The 25818-nt window shown below is 45.9% G+C and overlaps 1 protein-coding gene across 5 annotated transcripts in view; it reads left to right on the forward strand.

The window, feature by feature from the left end:
- Positions 1–24432, forward strand: part of PAK5 (p21 (RAC1) activated kinase 5) — a 172404-nt gene extending 147972 nt beyond the window's left edge. For all 5 annotated transcript variants that reach the window (XM_057423332.1, XM_057423328.1, XM_057423333.1 and 2 more), the window contains 7 exons: positions 6596–7393; positions 13041–13532; positions 15211–15344; positions 17917–18043; positions 20843–20968; positions 23394–23528; positions 24099–24432. In XM_057423332.1, the coding sequence (XP_057279315.1) occupies positions 6596–7393; positions 13041–13532; positions 15211–15344; positions 17917–18043; positions 20843–20968; positions 23394–23528; positions 24099–24254 (1968 nt within the window). In that variant the 3' untranslated portion in view covers positions 24255–24432. The remainder of the gene's footprint in view (positions 1–6595; positions 7394–13040; positions 13533–15210; positions 15345–17916; positions 18044–20842; positions 20969–23393; positions 23529–24098) is intronic.
- Positions 24433–25818: the final 1386 nt, after the last annotated feature.

Raw genomic sequence — 25818 nt, forward strand, 5'->3', positions numbered from 1 at the left:
CAGACAGGAATTTCTGCATCTCCCAGAGAGGGGTTAGAGAAATTCATGAGATAGGATCGTGGCTCATGTGCTCAGACACTTCAAGAGAGGGGGCTGGTGACATGGTTTCATTTTGCTGGGTGATTCTGTGATTAAAGTGCATGTTTGGTCCAGGGAGCAGTGACCCACACCTCCTCACTCAGCTGAGGTGTCCAACACTGGTGGAATTTGCAGGCCTCCTTCCCTGAGGAAGAAACTGTGCAATGCCAGAAACAGTTAATGGTTTATTATTATTATTATTTCTATGGGAGAATGAGAATGTATAGTGTTGGGAAGGAATTCCTAACAGAAATTATATAAACTCTGAGGTTTCCAGGTATAAACCAAGCTCTAAATTACAGGCTTCAGGAAGAAATGTTCTGACATACTTTCCTGTGTTGTATGTTCCTTGTGACTAACTCTGAGTAATAGCCATTTTGTAGCCAGATCAAAACTGGAGCAGATCCCATAGGACACTACTGGAGAATGCAGAGTGATAAATGACATCTCTTTCCATCCAGCACCCTTTCTCACCACATATCTGATGAGTTCCTCTTGCAAAGGGCGTGTTTCCAGGGTAGTGCTGGATGACCCAAGCGCCCTGAACTTCCCCCTTAGATTAATGTTTTATATTATTTACAGAATTATTATTATCTTTACAGTCTGAGAAAGTTGGGGCTGTTCAGCCTGGAGAAGAGAAACTGCGTGGAGACCTCAGAGCAGCTTCCAGTATCTGAAGGGGGCCTACAAGGATGCTGGAGGGAGACTCTTCATCAGGGACTGGAGTGATAGGACAAGGGGTGATGGGTTCAAACAGAGGAGATTCAGGTTAGATATAAGGAAGACATTCTTCCCTGTGAGGGTGCTGAGGCGCTGGCACAGGGTGCCCAGAGAAGCTGTGGCTGCCCCACCCCTGGCAGTGTTCAAGGAGAGGGATGTGACTTCAGCACAGACCCAATCCTTAATTCTGTCTCCAAGACCCTTTTGTCCCAAAAATATAGACAGGACTCATGCATTTTCTTTTAAACATGGTCTTTTACCTAATGTCCAAGGTTGATGCACAAGCTCATCTGCAGATGGCAATGAAACACTGGTTGTGTGCATCTACCATGAGCATGGGAAGTACAACGTGCCATGATGCCATCATCAGGTGGAGGAAAGAGGGGATGGAGATACAGAAATATTTGTTAGTCCTTTCTCATTAATTGCACCCATTTGCATGCAATGAAGCATTCACTGGAGCACAGTAAGATCACAAGGATGACTCTGACGCCATCACTTGGAAAGGCGATTTTGAGGTTAGAACTTGTCCTCAAGTGAATATTCAGTGAAGAAAAGCCTTAGATGAAACACTGGGCACACTTACTTGGAAACAGCCATCCTGCATCCCAGCTGAGCTTCCCAGCTGATGGGTTTTCAGCTGCCATGCTTTTTCTCCTTCATCTGTCATCCATTTGAGACCATGGGCAGGTCTTTCTCTTCATCTCCTATCTTTCCCTTTCAGCCTGGTCCTTGTGTAAGCCCTCAAGACGCAGCTCAGACTTCAGATTTAGCCCCACAAACAAGGGGAAAGGAGCATCTCATACCAGCCCTTGGCTGCAGGGGTTTTGCTGCACGTGTGGCCATCTGCAGGGGTTTTTAGGGTCTCCAGCTACTTTGAGGTCCTCTAAGGACTGTGCTTGGTCTGAGATCTCACAGCCTCTTGTCAGGTGAGAGCAGATCAAATGCAGACCCCTGACGCCTCTTACACCCTTGGCAGCAGCTGTAAGACTGCTATTTACAGGGGAAGCTGGAATTTTCCTTCTGACATGATGACAAGGATCAGTTTTTCTCCCTAAGGTAGTTCTGTTCGCATTTGCTTACGCTGAGGAGTAAAATGTGGTGTCATGAGCTCAGTTTCAAATACTTTGAATGTCTTGCAACATAAGAAGATAAATTACTGACACATCCATCACTTACACTTAGATTACTTTCACCTGCTATGCTTTATCCACCTTTTCTTGAGAAAAAATTGATTTTCAGGTATGCATAGGCTGTGCTTTTAAGTTTATGTATACTGCAGATGAGGGAAGAAGCGAGCTAGAAACAAAATCAGTTTAGGTTGGCTGTTTATAAGGGTGGTATTTCCTATAAAAACCTTTCTTTTTCACCCTGCACATCACTGAGATTTAAAATCCTCATTGACTTCTAAAAGCACAGCTCAGAGAGGACAAAGGATGATATATTCTTAACGAGTGTGTGAAGTATAGTAGTTCTAAAGACAATAAATGCAAGGTCATATTAGGGCAAAACAGTTAATTACCCACTTCATTATTGTCAAGGTTAATACAGCATTTGAGTGCAGAAGCTGTTTTTCATCTCCTTTTGGAAACAAGGCAAGACAGCATTTCTTACAGACAGATCCATTATAGCTTATCACCGGAGGACAGACCGCTGCAGAAACGCCATGAAGGACGTCTACTGTCACCGGGCTCCAGAGCAAACGCCTTACGTGTCCAGAGAGCAATGGAAATGAGCGCTACAGCTTCAGAGTACTGTTCTTTAAAGCACAGAGATTGTGCCCTGTTGATTTTAATGTATGATGGTAATGGTAGCATAAAATTCCCTGCACTCCTTCATCTGTTCTAACATTGATCCCTCCTAAACTGCACAGCGCACTGAGAAACATCCTTTAATGAACATGAGGTATGGACTGTGGCAAATCCCATCTGCCTGTGGTGAACCCAGTGAAAGCTGCATCTTGGTGGAGCGGTAGGACCATGTTCATGTGTGCTGGGGGTGTGGTGCAGGTTTCCATTACTTGGTCTCAGTAGTCAGAAACAAAAACCTCATTAAGCTTAACCCATCAGCCTTTGTGAATAATACTTTGCTTTTAGCTGTTTCACCTGCAGCAACTATGAGAATCTCACATTTAAACATTTGGAGACCAGTCAGTCATTAAAAAATCAGTAAAAAAAATCTATATAAATAGATAGAGTATATCTATAAAAATAGAATTCCCTCCTTATACCAAAAGACATTATTCTTTTCATTTTATAAAGCCTTTAGAACCGCAAACCTTAGTCTAGTTCTATGAAAGAAACTACTAGAATAACTGTGTTTATGTCACTTTTGATGTAGCCTATTTCTGTTGCATTTTCTTTTAAGGTTTTTGTTTGCTTAAGTTGGAGCTACAGTTTCTCATCTGTAATTCATGCTGTTGTATTTCAGTCCCAGGAGGTTTTACTTCTGCTCACCAGTGCAGCACATAGCCTGGTGGTGCAGTAACCAAAGTCTGTATTCCCAAACCGAGACCCCAGCATCAACAATTCGTTCCTTCCACCTTTGAACCTCCTGGCCTTGGTGCTAACATCAGGTTTGGGAATGTGGGCCATGGTTATGGCAGTTCTCAATCTCTGGCTCCTTTCTGCCGGTACTGTGCTTCCCAGGAAAGCTGCGGGTGCTGGCAAGCCCCCAGCACACACTTTCTCTGTAGGAAATGACTTCAGGACAGGTTGACATGGTATAACGTGTTTCATCCTTCATAACATCATCTTTGATTTTATCATTTAATTTTTGATGCTCTGTGGACATCCTTACGAAGCAATTACTCTTGCTATTACAGAATGATGCCCACTTTGGGATATTAATTTGGTTTTTAAGCCTAGTAAATTGTTCTGCCCACAAGGAAGGCACCCACTGTATTCCAGATTTGTGTATAAACTTCTTAGGTTCTATTCAGATAGAAAAATACCTGACAATATCGCATATTTCATGGACTGTCAGTGGAACACTTCCTAAATTATCTGCTCTGTGGACACTAGTGATGTTTTAATAGGAATAGCACTAGATGCTTCCTTGTGAAAAATCAAGCTTGTATAGGCTGTCCTCCCAACCAGAGAGGCATCTCACCAGGTGTATGTCCTTTCATATAAGAGAAGTGCTTAAGAAGAAGCCAAAGTAAAACAAATACTGTTTTTGTTGTTAATAATAAATTATTACCATAACTGATAGTATTGATAATTGTCAGTAATAAACCACTGACTATTCTGTAGGAAACATGACTCTGGAATAGGTAACTTTTATCCTCCCTTTACACTGGCCCTTTTAGTTTACTCTTAGAGAGGAGCCTGAATCAAATGGGAATGACAGTCTTGCAAGTCAGTGGTCATCCTGAAAGTGCTGGGAGAAAAGAGAAGGATTTTAGTTCTTAATCCCCTTAACTTCACCAGTGGGGATGAGGCAGCACTGAGGTCCCAGCACTAACCAAGGCTGCATCATCAGACTGGGACTTTAGTGGTAAATGCTTTTTCTGGAAAATCAGTGTTTCTTACAACAGCATTTTACTATTAATAGGTTTTTTAAACCATCCTAATCCCAAGCACGCACCTGACTGCAGAAAATCCTTAAACTGCAGGGCTTTGTCATCAGTGAATTCCCTGACACATAAACCCTCAACTGCATTCTTCTAATACCTGAAAATCTTCCTTCCGGAGAGCACCTGCTTGGAGGAGCACAGGGAAAACTCCTGTATCCAAAGAGGCTGCTCTGCTCTGGCTCTAAAGTCCTTTTGTGCAGGCACAACGAAGGCTGCTGCATGAAACCTCTCCTTTGTGAAGGCCTGTCCCACAGAGAGTATTAAATTGGTGTTTTACTCCTTTGCATGCATTTGCTCAGGGGAAGCGGGGTGGCAGTTGGGTATTTCAATCTTGTTTTCAGTTATAAGCATTTCATTGTCAAACGTTGCTGGTTTATTATGTGATAATTAAATATGAATGATCGTGCAGTCATGCTGCCAAGGAGGCTGCAGCCAGATGAAACCAATTCCTCTTGTCTCGCTGAATGGCTTCAGAGGCGAAAGGAGTGATCTATTTGCTGTCCCTTATTTTTGCTGTCCAATTGTTTCAGTATCAGTAGCTTCAAAATAGCAAACTAGGCAAGCAATTAAGGACATAAATCAGAGCAGGGATCAGTGTGAGGTCAGGACTGCTTTGCTTATAGCGTGTTTTTTCTCAGCTGCTTTTTGCTAAATAACAGGGAAGTAAATTAGTGTTGATTTTGTGAAAAAGTGGTTTTCTTAGTGATGAAATGCATATTTTGACAACATTTGAGCCTTGCTTTCAATCAGGAATTGAGCAGCGGAGGAGGGCAGAGCAACTCCTTTGTTGGTGTTACAGTGTAGGGCCAGTGGCCAGGCTGGACTCCACAGGCAGCGTCCAATATGCCATGGTTGGTGTGTGATAGGCCAGTCAGCATCTGATAGACCATGGTTGGCATCTAATATACCACAGCTGGCAAGCAACACAGGGAGGCTGCAGCTTACAGAGGCAACGTGGTCTAGTGTGAGGCATCCCCCCATGGCAGGGGGTTTGACCTAGATGATCTTAAGGTCCTTTCCGACTCAAACCAGTCTATGATTCAATGACATCTCCTTGGGCTGACCACAGTGACTTTGTTTAAAAACTCATCAAGTAAGGTACAGCTGTAGATATTTAGCTGAAGTGACTCAGTAGAGTAAATGTGTTTGCAGTAGAGCTGCACTGATTGATGACTCTGGCCCTTAATCTGTACATCTTATTCTTCAGAGGTGTTTATAAATGTGAAGCAGTGCTCAGTGGGAGTCAACTGCTGAAAACTGGATGCAACCACGTGTTACAGCCTTCTGATGGTACTAGCTTAAAACAGTCAGTCTTTCTTGAAGGAGAGGTGTAACCAAGCACTGCTCGCCTTCCATGCTACCTGGAGCACCAGTGTTTTGGACAGAAAGGAGTCGGGGTGGGCAGGGGGTTGTGGGTAATCAATGGAAACAACTTCCTATCTGCAGTGCTTGTCATCCATGGCTGGAGGATCTATAGAAGACTTTGCAATATTAGGATGCAAACAAGGACACCAGCACTGCCACCACATGGCATCTGTAATGTGGATGTCCCAAAGCCATGGTTATGCAGAAGGGTTTGCTGGAAGCTGTATATTGTAAGAAGGAGATGTAGTTAGGTATTTTCCCATCTTTCCCAAGTGTCTTACGCCAAGTTACCTAAGAAGCCATCCCCAGTGGTAATTCTGCTACATGAACATATTCTTTTGTGGAAATCAACCAAACTCAGTGCCTACTCGCCTGCATGCTGCTTTTCATTCCATCAGTTTGTAAAGATAACATATAGAAGTGACCACTGAATGATTTTCTTTCAGCTTGTCCATACCCTGACAGATTCAGCCCACCAGTCTGGCTTGATGTAGACAACTGAATGATAACAAATGTAAAGAAATAGTGTTTTTAAACGTCTCTGCTGTTGGCTGCTGAACACCCACCTCTTAAACTGGGCTTTTTTTAGAGTGTCTTGGGGTTGCATGCCAAATCTCAGCTTATGATGTACACTGAATTTAAACCCTCTCTGTTTATTCCTTTCTACGTGTCCTGTTGTAAGTATTTACTGAGATACTCTTTTGTGGCAATGGATTTTCTAAGGTATGGGACTGAAGAGCATAACACATCCCTATGGGTATTTTGGGGGGAATCTCAGACTTTCTTTTTGCTGGTTTTCTTGGTCAGATATGAATGGAAAATCAGTATTTAATCAAAGCAATTTTTTATTCCCAGACTATTGTTCGAGGGAATAAGCCTCGAAAGGATACTTCAATCAACGGCCTGCTGGAAGAGTTTGACAATATCTCAGTGACACGATCCAATTCCCTGCGGAAGGAAAGCCCTCCCACCCACCACCAAGGAAACGCAAACCATGTGCCAAGGCACCAGGAAGAGAATGGTTATATCACGTATTCCCAGTACTCCAGTGAGTCAGACACTACAACAGACTATGTCGTGGAAAGGTATCGAGACAAGACTGTTTACGGGGAAGAGCTAGACAGGTACTACAAAGGGAGCTATGCCGCCAAGCAGAACGGGCACATGATGAAGGTGACGTCCCGGGATGTCTATTACTCAGAAATGACACCCCTGCAGTCAGACCTCTCTAGGTTCCTCCCAGATTACCATGCACACCTGGAGACAAAGCCCAAACCACTGGAATATGGTGGCCTAAAGCTGGAGTATCAGCGGATCCCCAGCGGATCCTCCCTGGACTATAGAGATCCCTTTCCTTACACCCCATCCCGAGCGTCAGTGCAGAGCGAGTGCCCCAAGGAGAGGCTGGAGTACAGCGACAGCGACTGGGGACATGGCCTGGGCAAGGATGACTACGACAAGAGACCAAAGTCATCCTATGTGGATCCAGCGAGCCCTCAGCCAACGATGAGGCAGAGGTCCAGATCGGGCTCTGGTCTGCAGGAGCCAGCCATGCCCTATGGAGCAAGCGCCTTTAAAGCACACCAGCAAGGACATTCCTACAGCTCCTACACCTACCCCCGCTTGTCGGAAACCGCAGCAGGCATCCCCAAGGTAACATGACATCCCCAGCTGCCGGGGGTTATCCTGGGGATTCCCAATAATCCCAACTTCTTTGGCAGATTTTATAACATTAGGAGTTCAGACGCCTGTGCAGATCTCATTGGGAGCTGAGAAGCTGGTCTGGTTTGTATATCAGATACTTTTGTGTTTCAGTTGTGACTGTGCAAGGCCAAAACCTCTGTGTTTTAACACATTGTCTTTATGCTATATTTATATTACAAGGTTTATTAACCCTTTGCTGCTAATAACAGTAGGGGTTTACCCCTCTCTGCTTTGTTTTTCAGCAGTGAAATTAAATCGAAGGAGCTTTAGGAGTGAAATTAAATCAAAGGAGACATTTTAGATGTAGTTTATAAAAACAGGCTAAGGTGCATAATAATGTTTCAACCATGATATGTACAAGCAGCTCCTCTGCACAAACCTGTGGCCTGCTTTGCCTTTTCTAAGTCACATATTACCCACACAAGCTGCCCTGCCCTACTTGCAACAGTTTGCTGTAACTGTTGGTTCAGTGAATAACGCTTTTCTTACACATCTAGTCACATAGCTACAATGATGACCTGCTTAAACATCTAATACTCTGCGAGAGATGTTTTTCTTCAGTGTAGATTGCATTGAACATCACTGAGTTCCCCTAGCAACAGGCACCAAGATCATAGCTCATTTTTGCAGGGCTGAAACAGTGTTGGGTTGCTGTGACTTACAAAGGGGCTAAAGTAGGTAGCTTGTTAGGTATGAGATCCACTCTGCTGTTTGATGATGATGTGAGTGGTACATTTTCTTACTGGCTCTGTGCACTTAGAACGTGGTCCTGTCCAGCTGCAGACCCAGAAGAAGTCCCAGGTCTCTGCAAATCCACGATAGCCATATGCCTTGCTCAGGCTTTGGCTGCTTTAGTGATCCTGGGGTGCAGTTATCATTGGTGCCCCTTGGTGAAGCGAGAGCGATGCATTTTTATTGCACATTGCATTAAGCACAGAGCTAGGCTTTGTATGTCGAGGGTAAATCATGGGGGGAGTGGGAAAGCTACCAGGTGTCTTTGTGCCTTTCCTGAGCTCAGGGAGTGGTGGGAAAGATGCATGTGCATAGTAAAGTGTGTGCCAGAGTGTGGCATTAAATATGGATTCTGGAAGTTGTGCAAAAAGCCTGGGATGCGCTGCCATCTCCTTCATTGAGAGCAATCATTTTGTCAGAGTTTAGAAAAGAGGACAAATGCAGTAATTCATGGGCTCTCTTGTGCCTGCTCCTGCCAGCTTCACAGCATTCAGCATGGCTGAAGACAGAGGTGTATTTTACAGGACTCAAAGCACTCCAGACACTTAGAAAAATATCCCATTAAAAGGCACTAACAACTTCCATAAAAAACCAAGAAGATGCCTCCGTGCAAGATTCACTGTGAGCTGTTCCTCTCCTGAGAGCATCAAAAACACTCCCACAGCCTTGGTGTACTGAAACTTGATGATTCACTGTTAAATGCAGCAGTTTCAATTCCCAAACCCATCCACAGCTCCTGGAAGCGAACAGCACTTTCTTGTCTTGGATGATTGCTGAAGGATTTTCTTTACAAGGAGGCATTAGTAAGATCATGGTTCACCAAATGGGCTTACTAAATGAGAATCAGGTCTCAGATCAGATATTTTACAGGTGAGATTGGCTCTAAAGTATAATTAAAAGAGGGGAAAAAGTAAGCAGTGAAAAAGTCTGCAGGCACAAATGTGTGGCTTCAGAATGCGTGTAATGTTCGGTTTGGCTGGTAGCTGTGAAGAGCAGACTTCAGTGGTATTAGCAGGTGAGAAATGTCAGATAAATCAGATGTATGCTCTGTTTCATCATCAGCGATTTCAGAGGCTTAACATCAGAAGACTTCCATTGTGCTGGGCTTGGCCACTGCTGTGCAGTGGGACCATGAAGGGGCAGGAAGCTGGAGCCTCAGATTTGGTTCCCTCCAGTCCCACCCTATGTTACCCACCTACTCTCCTATTCCTGCAGGCTAACTTCAGTAATGCTTGCACGGGGTCACAGCATCTGCTGTGTTACCCTCATGATAGAGAGAGAACTCAACATCATCACGCCATTTCAAACTCATCCCACCAGACCTGCTTATTTTTGGACGCTTTGTACCTCATATTTCTTGTTACCTTCCTCTTCATCATAGGCAGCCCTCTTGACTTTTTGCACTGGCTCCTATTAATTCAAAGCTCCTTTGCCTATCATTTTTCAGTAACAGCATTCCGTGACACTGTCCTATCCCTCCTCCAAGGGGATGTGATTTCTGCTCTCTCTTTCACTGCCTTGTGCTGCTGTAACATAGCTGGCACTGTGTGTTCTGCAGACACTTTGAGCCAGGAGGGCAGTTCCAGCCTGGTGAAGGCAGAGCCAAGCCCTTACTATCAAAAACCCTCTCCTGTTTTCCCTGTTTTCTCATTCACATGTCAATAGATTTCCATGAATGCTTGGAACAGGGAGTCTTGGAGATTTTCACAAGTGAAACAGAGAGTAGCCATTCTGTTTGCAACCTCCATGTGATTTACAAACCATCCCTCCAACATATTTTAATTGGGCAAAGTGAAACCTCATCAAACAGAAATCCATTTTATGTTTACTGAAGGGTGAGCCCATGTCACCAAGGGGCTTGCACTCCCCTCGGGGGGTATTAGCTGTGTCTGCAGGGCTGTGGCTGCCGTTTCTGCCGCAGTCCCACTGCAGAGTCCATGGGGACACACGCGTGGATGAAAGGCTGCTTGAGGAGAAGGTACCCCTTGAGAACAAGCAGTTGTGTTTCGTCCACATGCAGAACAAAGCAGGCATCTCTGTCATCGCAGTGGAAACCAAAATGAGTTTAAACATGGTGTTACATCCACCTTTTAACAACAAAAAGACCCAGCTGCCGACGCAGCAAGCCAGCAGCAGCAGGGTATTGCCTTGCACCCGCTGCACCGTGATGGATGTCGTGTCAGAGCTTCAGCTGCTCCTTTGACCTGATCTTGAATGATCACAGGGCTGGTTTCTTCTTTCCTTTGTAGTATTTAAAGAATTCCCTTTCAATAGGTAACTGCATTCGATAGCAGAAATAGAATTAACAGTGGGATAAAGCATGTTTGATTTTGCCGTGATGTGAAGCACTGCGCCAGGACACAGCCTCAGAGGAGAGGTTCAGATGGTTTACTCATTACAGCTCCTGGTTTGTTTGTAGGACTTCAGGGGGTTGTGAATGGGCTTACATTGCACAGCAATGCCAACCTCAACAATTCTTAGCCAGCACACCAAACCCCTGAATTTTCACTTTAAAATTTCACTGCAGAATCCACTTTTGCCAATGCATTAGGCTCAGAAATATAAAGCATGGATAAAAACTCAAATAATTCATTAGTGTGGATTAATCCAGCTTGAATTTCTGGACAGGGCTTTCCCCATCTCAGTAGTTAAAAGAAAATGGTGTGTTTACAGCCAGAGCAATAATTTATGTATCCCTATATGCACAGATATATAGGACAGGGCTAGACTGAGTTCCCCTCCCTCCACCGAACCATCTGAGCACTTTTCCATGTTAATTAGCTTGGCAGATGTAATGTCCTTCATGAAATCCATGATGTCTCTGACCCTCTTCTATTTTATGGCTACCCCTGCCTGACTAGTGGAATTATGGCTGTAATCATGGATTTTTGCTTAAATAAAGCCAGCATCCTAGGAAGTGGCTGTACAACACTGGTACGTGCTCGCTGGATGCTCCATATAGCTGGTAGCTGTCAGTGTGCGAGTCTCAGACGGAAGCAGACTCCAGCTTCCTGTCTCCAAGGGAAATCTCTGAGCAGCCCCTCTGGAGAGGCATTCCCTTTTCCCTGCTAAACCTCACGTGGAATGAAGAGACAGGCATGCCTGGCTCATGCATGAGGTAGGAATAATACTGTGCTTGGAGGCAACTCCAGCTCGAAACTCCTCCTCGCTGTGCAGCAGCCTACAGTGATAAATTGATGCTGCGGCAGATTTTTGTTCTCTTTTTTTTTCTGCAGTCTTAGCACAAAATGGTCAAACGATGTTCCACCGCAGAATTCAATTTCACAGTTCACTTGGGTCCTTGATTACACTGCCAAATTCAGATTAATGTGCATTTAACTAACATGGATCAGGGACTCCTGGCCGGCGGCCAGCAGCAATAGTAGCGACCGTGAGCTGAGTAGAGTTTGCTGCTCTGTCCACCCCTGTGCTCCACCACCGAAATTGATTGATTAAATGAACTCATTGCCATAATTATTTGTAATTGTGCTACATCATGAGCCTGTGTCAAACCCCCCCCTGCCCTGAGGTGCTCCACTCGGCGGCAGGAGTCACATGTGTTGTATTATAAATGGGGAGATGCTTTTTTGCAGGGGGAAAAGGAATGTGTTTTGGTTTTGGATGCGGATTTTGGTCTTACATCCTGTTTTATTCTCTTGTTTTTTAATTTGGAGAGAAGCAAACTTACATCTGTGAATGTGAAGTATTCATTTTCTTTCGGTCTAAGAGGCTTAGAAAAGCTTGGAAAATAAAAAGGAAGAAAGGAACCTACAAATTAAAAAGGCCTCCCATTGGGATAATTTCCTCTGCGATTGTCTCTGATTTTGGCTGAAAATTAGTGGTTTTGTGACACTGCAGTTAAGTAGCGCGTCACTGTGGAAAGTGATTTAAGGAATGGTAAATTGAATTAGGCTCCTCGTCATACTTATGTATGCAGTCACTCAGGCAGCAGCCGGTAGCAGGGCAAGGCAGGAGATGATGGGCTTTCAGGGTAGAAAGAAGAGGTTGGGTCATCCCTGAATTGCTGGAGGAAAGCATAAGGAAAGGAGCAGGGCTGAGACTCAAAATGCAGGAATTGGTATTTGAAAGGAAGGACACAAATTGATCTCCCTGTCCCTTTAATGCTTGCTTCTGTTGGATGCTGTTTGGCGACTGCAAGGAAGGTACGTGTTCATGCAAGACTGCCCCTTGTCATACAGCTTCTGGGGGTAACAAAAGGGTAGATTTAGGTTAGATATAAGGCAGAAGTTCCTCCCTTTGAGGGTGCTGAGGCGCTGACACAGGGTGCCCAGAGAAGCTGTGGCTTCCCCATCCCTGGCAGTGTTCAAGGCCAGGTTGGACACAGGGGCTTGGAGCAACCTGCTCTAGTGGAAGGTATCCCTGCCCATGGCAGGGGTTGGAACTGGGTGATCTTAAGGTTCCTTCCAAACCAAACCATTCTAGGATTCTGTGAGACTGGAATTTGCCAGAAGGCTGCTGGTTGTGAAAGGGTTGAATCCTTGGATGAAATGGCCCGGGGAGCCTGCAGGGCACTGCAGATACGGAGCAAATACACTTTTTGAAGCTTACTCTTTAATTAAACAAAGATTATTGTATCTACAAACAGGTACCAGGGCAGAAGAATGGAACTGAGATGCACCAAAGATCTTGAAGTTTTTCCTGGCCTCATTTTAGTTCTGATGGAAACACAGCAGCCCAATTGTCTAAAAGTTTCTTTTCAGATACAGGGCAGCAGTGTCATGCTGAGAACAGGTACATGTGCCAACATCACTGAGGACCTCTGGAAATGCCGAAAGTGAGCTGAGATGGACAACAAGCAGATGTGTGTTTCACCCGTGTTCACTTGTCTGCTTTTGCATTGCAGGTGGATTATGATCGAGCGCAGCTTGTCGTTAGCCCAACGCTCTCCGGATCAGACACCTACCCCAGGGGCCCAGTGAAGCTACCTCAAAGTCAGAGCAAAGTCAGCTATTCAAGCAGCAGCTACCAGTACCCTCTGGTCTACCACAAAGCATCCCACTATCACCAGCCACCTCTCCAGCCCAGCTCTCCCTATATTTCCACCGCCTCCTACCCCAGCTCCCCAAGTATCACGTCAAGTGCTTATCCTCCACCCAGCTGGGGATCCTCCTCAGACCAGCAGCCCTCCAGGGTGTCCCACGAACAGTTCAGAGCTGCCCTGCAGCTCGTGGTCAGCCCCGGCGACCCCAGAGAGTACCTGGACAACTTCATCAAGATCGGGGAGGGCTCCACAGGCATCGTCTGCATCGCCACCGAGAAGCACACGGGGAAGCAGGTCGCTGTGAAGAAGATGGATCTCAGGAAGCAGCAGAGGAGGGAGCTGCTCTTCAATGAGGTGCATTGTTCTGGGTGCTGGGGTGGCTTTTGTAGGTTCAACAGGAGATGTGGGCCAAATGGCAACCTCAGGAGCAACATTAGTACCTTTCTAACAGAGGTGGTGAGCCTCACGTCTGTGCTGTGTAAATGCTGTAGAATCAGACCAGTTTTAAATGAGCTGCATCTCCTCCTGGCTTTAAACCATAATGCAGTGGGAGGTCACAGGAAACAGCTAAGAAATCTGTCAGCTGCTCCACACAGCTTCTCAGGTGCTGCCCTTTCCTCACCTTTTGCTGATAGAGTCTTCCAAGATGGAAGATCCAAACTAACCAGGCTATTCGAGAAGCCTGTGCACTACATTCTGGCATATACATGCTTTCTGTTTCCTTCCTCTCCTAACCATTAGCAGTCCCTTTGCTTTCTCGATGGCTCCTAAGCAAAGAGCTGACAGCCCCTTTTTCATGGAATCATCAGTGTTAATTCCCACAACTCCTTCCCTGAGTGGCTGCAGCCACTTCAGTGCCCCCAGCTGCTTATGGAAGATTGTTTTCCCCATGTATGTAATTTTAAACTTAAAACACTGGTTTTCAGTGGCCATTTTTTCATCCAGTTTTTTGGTGCTGAGAGGTCCTTCTGCAACTCAAAGAACTTCTCTTTTTTTTTACTGCTTACTCCCTTAAGGAAGCTAATGGTGTGTGTTCTCTGCTCCCTTTTTGAGAGCACTTGTGAATATGCTGATCAACACCAAAACCACTGCAGGGCCTCAGGGAAACCTCTTGTGAGAACTGACCTTTTGGTTGTATCATTTGTTTCCTGTATTTCAGCTATAAGAGGATCTTCCTTCCCTCAGCACAGGACAGAGTTTTCTTTAAAACCCTTAAAAACTTAGCAATTTCTAATAAAAATACTGGGTTTTAACAAACTTCAGGCAGTTCTGCACACAGTCCGTGACTGTTCTGGGTATTTTGGCTTGGCTTTGCCTCTGCTGGAAGACTGCTCTGGATTGCCTTGAGGTAGCTCTAACCAAGCATCTCTTGAATGGTAACATCTGGAAGCAGGTCCTACATGCTGTGCAGGACCAGGCTGTTTCCCTGACACGCTCCAGTCACTCGTGTCATCTGAAATCCCTCTGCCTGTAATGGAGCCTTCCCTGGCTGGTGTTTTCTCTGCTGATCACCTTTCTGACGCCCCTCAGTACAACATGGTCATGGTCACCACCTTGGCTGGGCTGGCATTACTAATTTTGTACAGTCCCTTTTAGATGTGGGATTGGAGCATCTTATGGATGTATTACCACCATTGTGTTAATATTCTGTGCCATATACGGTTTGATTCATGATGGGGTGAACAATTAATCAGGTAAAATGTATCTGTTGTACTGAAAGCAACTGGCAATAAAAAACAATGAAATAAACAGTCCTGCCCCTGCAGTCTGAAAAAAGCAACCCAGTTATCTACTGCTCACACTGCAGCAGCTAAAGATTCTTCATCTTCCTAATGCATTTACAATGGCTGTTTGTTAGTTTTATGTAAATATATTGATTTTGTTTATGCGTTGGAACAAGGATTAGGAAGGATGTGATTCATAGCAGCACCTTTACTAAGCACAAAGAGGAAAGCACAGTGAAAAAGAAGGTCAGAAGAAGTGTCAGATCATGCTTGTAGCGACTCACATAGCTTCTCTTTCTTCCTCACAGGTTGTAATCATGAGAGATTACCATCATGAGAACGTGGTTGACATGTACAACAGTTACCTTGTTGGCGATGAGCTGTGGGTTGTCATGGAGTTTCTGGAGGGCGGCGCTTTGACAGACATAGTGACTCACACGAGGTGGGTTGGGTAGGGTAAAACCCACAGCAGGAGCCAGGCAGGAGAGAGATCCTGTGGTTTCCTTCATGGATGCCTCCAGACTGTTCTCTCCAGGCTCACCTCCTGGTGAGGGAAGCTGGGTACCTCCTGGCTCTATATATGTGGTTTCATACATGTATCTATTATTTTTGTATATACATACACAATGCATATATACAAACATAAAAGTATATACAATACACATGCTTGAAAAATACATGTACATAAATACACATATATAATATCTGTATAGCTGTATGTGCATGTATGTGTATTTAGAATCATAGAATGGTTTGAGTTGGAAAGGACCTTAAGATCATCTAGTTCCAACACCCCTCCTTCCACTAGGGCAGGTTGGTTCAAGCCCTGTCCAGCCTGGCCTTGCACGCTGCCAGGGATGGGGCGGCCGCAGCTTCTCTGGGCACCCTGTGCCAGCGCCTCAGCACCCTCACAGGGAAGAGCTTCTGCATTATATCCAATCTAAACTTCCCCTGTTTAAGTCTGAACCCATCACCCCTTGTCCTGTCACTGCAGTCCCTGATGAAGAGTCTCTCTTCAGGATCCTTGTAGGCCCCCTTCAGATACTGGAAGGATACTATGAGGTCTTCACACAGCCACTGCCTTCTTAGAGCAGCCTTCTTCTTACATATATATTATACACATCCTGTGTTATGCTCACTTTACCAGCATAAATCAGCCAGTGCAGATGAATTCCTGTCAGTACCAGCATTGATTAAATAGAAAGGAAAGAAATGTCTGACAGGGCTTGCTGTTAGATGGGGATTTGCTTGCTCTTCAGGAGGTAATTTAGCAGCAACACAACTTACATCCATTATTACTTCCTAAAATGGCAAAAAAAAAATCTTCCTGACCCTGTTTGGAGATCTGTATTGCTGGTTTTGCTGTCACAGCTATGTCAGTTCTAAGGGTGATGTCTCACCATACCATGTAACCACACTGTCAGAAACATTAACAGCAAACCAAGCCTAAAACATAATGGGAAAAGTATTTTTCTGTCTGAACATTTGTGCTTATGGTAGAGCTCATTCCCATATTTCAGTTAATAGCATACCTTTAAAGAAGGTGATTTGCCAGCACAAAAGCTGTACTGTCTGGAACCATCCTTCCTCTTCTGAGTGGAGACATTAGATTCTACAGCCCACTTTGCATCTGCTCTTCACTCATCTTTTCCTGCTATGTAGGATAAAATGAGATGGGAAAGAGGGATTCTTTGTTTCATTTCTTCCTCTTGAATAAAAAAAACATTTCCAGACCAAACCAGTGGGAGAGTATTGTGGGGAGAGAGGAGAAAAGCAGGGAATAGTACATTAGAAAACCTGCCTTCTCTCGTAGCTTAATGATACCTTTAGATCCTAGCAAAAGTGGAGCTGTAACATGGAGGTTTATTTTTTAGCCTTGCCTTAGCTGATGTGCTGAAACAAATCACAATATTGCAAGTCATTTGTTAACTCCTGCTCCCTGAAACATTCAGAGGTCTATCTTAGATACTTGTGACAGGACTGCAAACAGATGTTCCCAGGACACCACTTCCTAAGAGCTGTCATCTCTTTTTTAACTCAGATACACTCTTTCCTTAATCTTCTGGGCTTTTTTTTCATTGCATGACCTTCCCACAAAGATTTTGCTGAAATACTGCAAATGGCACACACTCTTCTCCGTGGGTGTTTTTCTGCTGGAGACATCCAGCTGGGCCAAGGGCAGGTTTAGATGGAGATGAGGAACAATTCCTTCCCCAGAGGGTGCTCAGGCATTGGAACAGGCTGCCCAGGGCAGGGCTGCAGTCACCATCCCTGCAAGTGTTCACCCAGCGTGGAGACGAGGCCCTCAGTGCCATGGGTTAGTGGTGGCCTTGGCAGTGCTGGGGAATGGTTGGACTGGATGAGCTTAAAGCTCTTTTCTAACCTCATTGATTCTATGATTCTGTGATCCAGAGATGGGGCAGTGGTACTGGAGTGCACAACCCATCCCAGCCATCACCATCATGCTGCAGCACACAGCTTCTTCCAGGATGGGGTTTTGCACCCATGCACAGAAATGAGGACTCTTGCTGTTTATTCTTCTGCTGAAATACCCAGAATGCTTTTATAGAAGGCATAAAAGCAAAGAAGTGCTCTCAAAGAGCTACACCCAGGCCTGGTGTTTTGCCTGCACAATTAAGAGTGTTTTTTCTCATATTTACTCCATGCCTGTTCCCGTCCTAGCAGTGATTTGCCCTCCTTGGCAAGCAGTGAGTTTACTGTAAATAAGGCATTTTGATTATTTCCCAGAGGAAGCAGGCTCACTGTAACAGGCTGCATCATGCAGTATTCTGTGCTTTTCTAATGCTGCAGGAAGACTTACCCACACCTTGCTGCAGAGCTGTTCCTCACCTCCCATCTCCCCTTTCTGGACAGAAACAGGACCAAAGGATCACCCCGCAGAGCCATTGATCTCCTGGCTGGCTGTGAAGGGACCATTATGCCTGTTCCTGCCAGCTCCACCTTCCCACTGTCTTCCTTAACACTCAGCTCATTTTTCCACCTTGCCATTCCAGGATGAACGAGGAGCAGATAGCCACGGTCTGCCTGTCTGTCCTGAGAGCCCTGTCCTACCTGCACAACCAAGGCGTCATCCACCGCGACATCAAAAGCGACTCCATCCTCCTCACAAGCGATGGAAGGGTGAGTGCTCAAAGTTTCCCCTGCCATCTCTTGGGGCTGGCATGAAAAAGCTGTGCACGTATGTGAAACCAAGGGATACGACCTGTGAGTGACTTGTTAGAGAGCTGAAGTAGCCTTCTGGTGATGGACATCCACGCTAGTGCCTGTGGGGGATCAGAGCCATCAAAAGGCAGTGACAGAAGAAACTGCCACATGGGTGATGGTTGGGTGACAGGAGATCTTTTATGCTGCACCACTTCTCCTCTGATCCCTCTCTAAAGTGTTTTCTGTTTACTACATTTAGTTATCCTTTAGTTAGCAAGCTTCTGTACATTTGCTCTGCTTTCCCAAGCTAGTTAGGAGGCTAATATCAATCTATATGAATAGAAAATAAGCTGCATTACTGCTGAAACACTCCCCTGATGGTGAGATTAGCTTTTACCGTATACAATACTTACAAGATGCTTGGTAATACCTGTGCCATGCTTCCATTTCTTTGGATGGGATGCTGCTGTCAGTGAATTGGTTTTTCTTTGTGGTATTGAGTGGGCAGAGAGGGAGAGAAAAAGCTGCCTGTGACCTACTCAATAAGCAATATAAAGTTTGCACACAAAAAAGATTCACTGCTTCAGCAGTGTTTGGTCCCAAGGAAATTATTATTTCCTTACAAAGAGAAAGGTGGGTTTGAGCAGTGGTGTTGCTGGGTGCACACAGGCATAAAACCTGAGGCACCTAAAACTTGGGGCACCGAAAGGCTCAGGTGGAGGAAGGCAAATCACTCTTAAATAGAAGACCCTAATTTCTGCTGGAGTCAGGCACCACTTTGCATCTCACCTTGTGGCCCCACTGGGATAATTGGAGTACAAACAAGTGCACTCGTGACCAGTGAGTCCCATAAGATGGGCTGTCAGGATTGCTCTACTGGCCTTACACACCTGTGTGAAGCAAGGCTTGGTGGGTTCAGCTGAGCCCAGGAGCTCACAGTGAGTCTGGAACCAAAGCTGGACCTTCTCCTTCAGCAGGTAAAGCTCTTGGCTTCCAGGCCTGGTCAGATTCCCTATCAAAGCCTTGTCTATGTAACTCAATTCCCACTTCACCAAGGGAGAGGGATTTTCTTCCTGCTAATCCTTTTGGGGGAAGAAAACTCCACATGTGTAGGAGTTGTTCAGTTGCGGTTTCAATCCATGTTGCTGAATTAGCATCTGATCTGCTCTCAGGATCTGCATACAGTGCCTCATTACCCTCATTACTCCAGTCCTGATTATCTGCATTGCAGATTTCTTCATGGCTGTGTGGTGCAATTACCTTTTCTTAGAAAATCCTCTTCTTTTGTGTACTCGAATGAGCAATAGATATGCAAACCCTCTTGTGCTCCCACAAAAGCAGATTAGGCTCTGCTTCCAAAATATGCATCATTTTTGCCATTCTTCATCCTGTAAACTGAGAAATATGTTTAGCATGGAGAGCTTGGCTATTATTGGCTTTGTTTTAGAAATACCAACAATCATTTTAACACAGTTCTGTTCAAAATAATACCCATTGCTTTATGAAAAGCAACGTCTGCACTGAATCTAAAAGAAAACAAATCAGTGCTGATAATGAAATGCTGGTCCACACAACACAGGGATTTATGCAGCTTCTCATTTGTCCTGGGGCTGTTTGGGCTCACAGCATATCTCCAGGCATCAATTACATGATCAGACACATGGCTTAGGGTCACTGTTGGATAGCTGAGGGTGCTGGGGGTTAGGCTCATGGCCACAAAAACCCTTACAAAGGCTTCACTGGCGTGAAAACCCACAGTACTTCAGGAACCAGCTGTTTCTGGAAGAGGGTGATGGCACCGGCACTCAGCTGGTTTGGGCTGGGGCTGGAGGAGGTTTCACCTTGGTGTTGTGCAGCGACAGGGACGGGGAGGTGAGCATTTTCCATGCTTTTTGTTGTAAGGCAAAAAAAGCTGGCATAGAAGCGTGAGCAGGCACATGATGCAGCGGGAGCTGCTCTCCGGAGTGCTCCTATATCCCGGTATTGCTATTTCAGGTCACTGCCACAGCTACTCAAGGACAGAGCCGCCCTTAATTCCCCCGTTCCCAACCAAAGGGAGCAGGTGCCTTTATCATCTCCTACAACCATTTTGGAAGAGTCTTGTACTTCCCTGCCCTCCCTCCCCAAATTAGCTCCCTTGCTCCGTACAGAAGATGGTTTCTTTAGTGATAGTGCACAGTGTGAGGTCCTAGTCCTGAAAACACATTGGCAGGGGCATTGCTTTCTGCGAGTGGTGGATCCTGCTGTCTGTGATAAAGGAAAATGGGGTGAACACCACTTGTTCAGTCTGGTTTCTGGCCTAGCCATGGATCATGCACTTGATGCAGATAATAGGAGTGGGGTGTATTGCTTCAAATATGTGTGTTATTGCATATAGTACATATACCTAAACTACACAAATTATATATAAAAATGCAATACTAGATTCATTATGAAACACTGTGACTTCAGGATTTTTTGCTTTCCTTCTGTTTTTAAACATTATAAACCATTTATCACCTCTACATCTTCTGCTGGTGGAGAGGCAATGAGCTATGGCAGGTGATCTTAGCAACAAGCTGCTCTCTCTTACGTCTTTCCCTGGCCTTCATTTGAATGAGCTGCATGTTCTTTGGCTCTGTTGCCATCTCCAGCCACACTTCCAGAGCCACGCTGCTGTCCTCTCCCAGGGAAACATGGCAGCTCTGTCCCTGTCCCCACAGCTGCACCTGGAGATGTCTCTCAGAGGATTTGCCTAGTTATTCTAAAGGGGCTTTTTTCTCCTTTACTTCCCAGATAAAATTGTCCGACTTTGGGTTCTGTGCCCAAGTGTCAAAGGAGGTCCCCAGGAGGAAGTCACTGGTCGGGACACCGTACTGGATGGCACCGGAGGTGATATCCCGCCTGCCCTACGGCACTGAGGTGAGCACCGCACGGACCCAGAGCGGTTGTTTTCCCTCCGTATGGTGCCTTGGCCAGCCCCACTGAGCCTGCCAGAGCAGTTCAGCTGCGCTCAACAGCAGCAGTTACATTTGCCCCAGAGTGCTACATCAGCCTTGCTTTAAAGTATGTCTCCAAAACCAAGTTGTTCAATAACAGCTCCATTTAGTGCACTAAACAAAGTAATGCCTTTACAGATCTCAGCTTGGGGTGCTGTATTAAAGGAAACTGGCATCATTTTCACATCATCAAAGACCCTTTGATGATCTTTAGTATTAAGCTGGAGCAGTTACAGGTCTCTACACGTGGATGTGCCAAACCAATAGGCAAATCACATGCCTGTACCACACAGTCAGATCACATCACAGACCTGCAGGCAGAGATCCTCTCTGCTTCCACCCAGCTGCAGCCTTGAAAGCCCCTTCCTCCAGAGAGGTGCTAGCAAAGGCATGGGCTTCCTGTAGGATCCCAAAGACAGGAGCCAGATGGGTGGGTTGGATCGCCACCCTCTGTTGCAGCATTACCTTGGCTCATTCCTTGCAGTCATTGCTCTTATTAGTTGAGAGACAGAAGGGAGGAAAAGTCAATCTGTGGGAGCTATTTTAAGCACTGCCAAATGGTCTGACAAAGGCAAGAGTATTGGAGCCCTGCAGGTGAGAGCGGCGAGGAGGGAGCCGGCAGCACTGCAGTGCCGTACCCCATCCGTTAGGAAGCTCTGAGTCACAGCACTCGTGCACTGCCAGCCTGGGAAGAGCAATCCCCAATCCTGTGCTCAGCCGTGACAGTGACTCAGGGCTCCCAGCCAGAGGCAAGGCTGCGTTTGCCTCCTCTGCGTGACGAGGGGAGTCATCTGCTCCAGAGTGCCTGTAGTAGCAGCTGCAGAGAGCAAACCTGCCAGGCAAGTACAGACATAGATTTACACACAGGCACACACACATATAGACACATACACATACACACACATATGTACACATACATATACACACATACATACACATACATATACACACATATATATACACATACATATACACACATACATGCACATACATATACACACACATATGTACACATACATACACATACATATACACACACATATATACACATACATATACACACACATATACACACATACATATACACACACATATGTACACATACATATACACACATACATACACATACATATACACACACACATACATATATACATACACACACACATATATACATATACACACACATACATACACACACATACATATATACATACACACACATACACGTATATACATACACACACATATATACATACACACATACATACACACATACATACACACACATATACATACACACACACATACACACACACATACACACACATACACATATACACACACACACATACATATACACACACATATGTACACGTACATATACACACATACACACATACATATACACACATACACATATAGAGGGGGAAGTGAGGCAAGGCCTGAGACAGGAGACGCTGCGCTGCTGCTTACCCAGGACATGTGGTGTTGTAGAAGACATTTCAGGGATAATAACTATTATTAGCCCATTAATAGCACTGAAGGGATTAGGAAGTGGCAGAATTTACGGCTGTGATAGCTTTCCCCACCAGAAAGGAAAGGCAAATAATAAAAGGAGTATTTAAGGTGAAGGGGATAGTGTTGGCAAAAGAGCAAAAGCTGCATGAACTGGCCTTGGCGCTGTTTGGGCTGGCAAATGGCAGGAATTACAGTTATCAGAGGATTGGGATTCTGGAGCAGGATGAAAGCGAAGGAAAAGGTGTGGGGGGTTTTAAGCTGGAGCTGAATCCCTTTCCAAAGGGATTTCATAAGGATTCACCTGTGCTGCCTGGAACCAGGCCTGGGTGTATCAAGTACTTGTGCTTCTCTTGGGATCTCAGATCCTGTTGCCTTCAGGATGCAAGGGACACAGGGTCACTGATTTCACAGCAGCTGAACTATTCTCTTCTCACCCAGTGGCTGCACCTTTCTGCAGTACTGCAGAGCCACCCTGGGGTACCTACTCAGTGGGTCCAAAGCAGTGCAGCTGGGATGCAGAGCAGCAGGTTACAGCCAGTCTCTCACTGCATACCTTAGCAGTGCTTCCAGTGGGCATCACCTGAACCAGCTCTGTATTCAGGTTTCTAACTTATTTCTTCAATTTATTTACTGCTCAGAAGAGAGAAACTGGTGTCAGCTGGTTTAGAAAGGCACGATTTATGGTGATGGCTCACCAGGCTGCTGGCTTAGGGTGGCAGGCAGGACAGCATGAGCCAACTCAGAGGGTGGCATGACCCCAAAGCGTGGAGCCTGTAGCCCCCTCTCTGCACTACCAGTGGTGTTTAGGGACGGATGGTGTGTTGCAGGTGGATATCTGGTCCCTGGGCATCATGGTGATAGAGATGATAGATGGTGAACCCCCCTACTTCAACGAGCCGCCGCTGCAGGCCATGCGCCGGATCCGGGATAACTTACCTCCACGGGTGAAGGACATGCACAAGGTCAGACTTCCCATAGGTGTTGAGGTTTAGTGAAACTACACAGTGCATGCCCATTGCATCTGTAAGGTACCACCGTGAGCAGTGGGTCCGACATAGGACTCATTGGGAAGGTGTGAGGCAAAAGCCATCAACAAACCATGACCACCTATGCCCAGCCCTGGCTTTGCTTTGGCAGCGAGGGACAGTGAAGGGAGCTGGGCAGAGCCTTGTGCTCCCAGTGCTTCCCACCCTGCCTGAAAGTCAGGACACCAGCCCTGCTGCAGATGGGTTGGTACATCCATGCCCAGTGCCAGAGCCTGTGGGTACCTCCCATTTTGGATGTGCTGCTAAAGTCAGACCTGAGCCCTTCAGTGTTAATGCTTCCCTCATGCAAAGCTGTGCGGCGTGTGCTGTTCTGCACCCCACTGATGCCCAGATACCACATTAACAGCACACAGAAGACTCGTGGCCCTTCAGCTCGGTCCATCTGTTGCCATAGGAAATTCAGGGTGTCCCTTGTCTTCCCACGAGACCCAGCTTAGGCTGGACATGGCTGTCTTTGCCCACCCTAACTCCAGTGCGGTGTTGCAGGTCTCCTCGGTCCTCCGGGGCTTCTTGGACTCGATGCTGGTGCGGGAGCCCTCGCAAAGAGCCACAGCACAGGAACTGTTGAGACACCCCTTCCTCAAACTGGCTGGGCCCCCTTCGTGCATCGTGCCCCTCATGAGGCAGCACCGGCATCGCTGAAGCAGCAACTTTCCGGGAGGAGCTCGGTGTCTGGATATCGGCCGCGCAGGAATTCCAGCCGGCAGGAACTGCGGGCAGGGACCAGCGAAACCTTGTGGAGGAAAACCTGCCCCACAGAGCCACCGTGGTGTAAAACCCAGGAGCTGCTCCTTGGGGCTGCAAGGGACCGGGGTGGACACACTCCCCAGCGCTGTTGTCTTCTCGGCCGTCCATGAAGGCAGAAGGCACCAAGCAAGGTTGGGAGGGTGATTGGTGGGGGATAGCACAACCAGAGCGGAACACCTGGGTGTCATTGCAGGCTACGGCACTTCTGTTTGGGAAGAACACTTTTCTGACACAAACAAAAAGCACTTTTTTTCTCTCGGTCATGGCAGCGCAATGTATTTTGCAATGAATTTGTAACTTTCTGTACAGAGCGTTTTGATAACTTGCAGTACTTTGTCACGTACCCTTGTGTTAGTTGAAGTAATGAGTGTTAACTTAGCAAGGATTTGAGAAGTTTCCTACTTTTATAACCCTTTTGAAAACAGGAACAAAGAAATCCCAAACCCCACCTTTAGGTAGTTGGAAGGTTTTGCAGAGTCTCCATGGGGGTGAGGTGAGCGCTCATCCCACCGTTGAGGAGCCGGTGCTCACTGATGCTCGTGGCTGCACATCAGCCATCGTTGGGGTCTCCCTCCCTGTTCTCCATGGTGGGAGCCCACGGAGCCGATGGACCTTTGCTCCAGGGTGATTTCCTGGCACCGTCGCGGTCCCTTCATTACGCACCAGCGCAAGGCCAGTTTTGGTACCACATCATCTGCATTGCTTCTGTCCCGCTCTGGACGTGGGGAGGGATGGCCGGAGCCAGCCCTCCATCCTCCAGAGCCCCGACAGCCCCTTGTGATGCGTGACATTTGCCATATAGAAGAAGTTGTGCTGCTGTCTAGACCTTTTTGAATGTTGATGCAACAGTTGACTACTGCGGTACAGTTTGTGTTCTTTGTTGGATGACTTTGCATGTTAACTGTTAGGCCTGAATAGCTTTGCCTTTAACATTTTTAGAAGTGCTTCATAATTATTTCAATGAGAAATGAGTTTTATTTATTAACAATTCTTTTTAATTCTGTATAATACAAAAGCCATGTTTTGCAAGGGTTTGGGGTTTTTTTTCCTCTTTACTGACCTCATTTTGCGGTATCACTAAGAACCACGAAGCCAGTTTTGTGGGAACACAAGCTCGTTTCTTTCTTATTATGGAATTTGGTAGGGAATAAATTAATTGTTATTTATTGCAGTAAATTATAACCAAACAAACAGCTGAACCCGGCAGGAGCTGCTTCTTAAAGACAAAAGAGTTGCCAATAGTAAAGAAGCTCCTTTAGTACTGCCCTTAAAAAGGTAAAGAGATTTGAAGGGAGAGAAATGATTGAGACTAAAAAGAGGAGAGGGGATGAATCTGAGCTGGAAATGGAACCCATGTTCTTACATCTGTGTCTTACTCCTCGCTGCTTCCTCTTCTTAACCCTGTTTGCACATTGGAAAAAGACACTAAAGAAACCACGTTTGGCTCCTGCTCCCCGCA

This window comes from Pezoporus wallicus, unplaced genomic scaffold, assembly GCF_028554395.1.
Source record: "Pezoporus wallicus isolate ANWC-B61680 ecotype Strahan unplaced genomic scaffold, APGP_CSIRO_Pwel_v1 contig_4191, whole genome shotgun sequence".
Lineage (NCBI taxonomy): Eukaryota > Metazoa > Chordata > Aves > Psittaciformes > Psittacidae > Pezoporus > Pezoporus wallicus.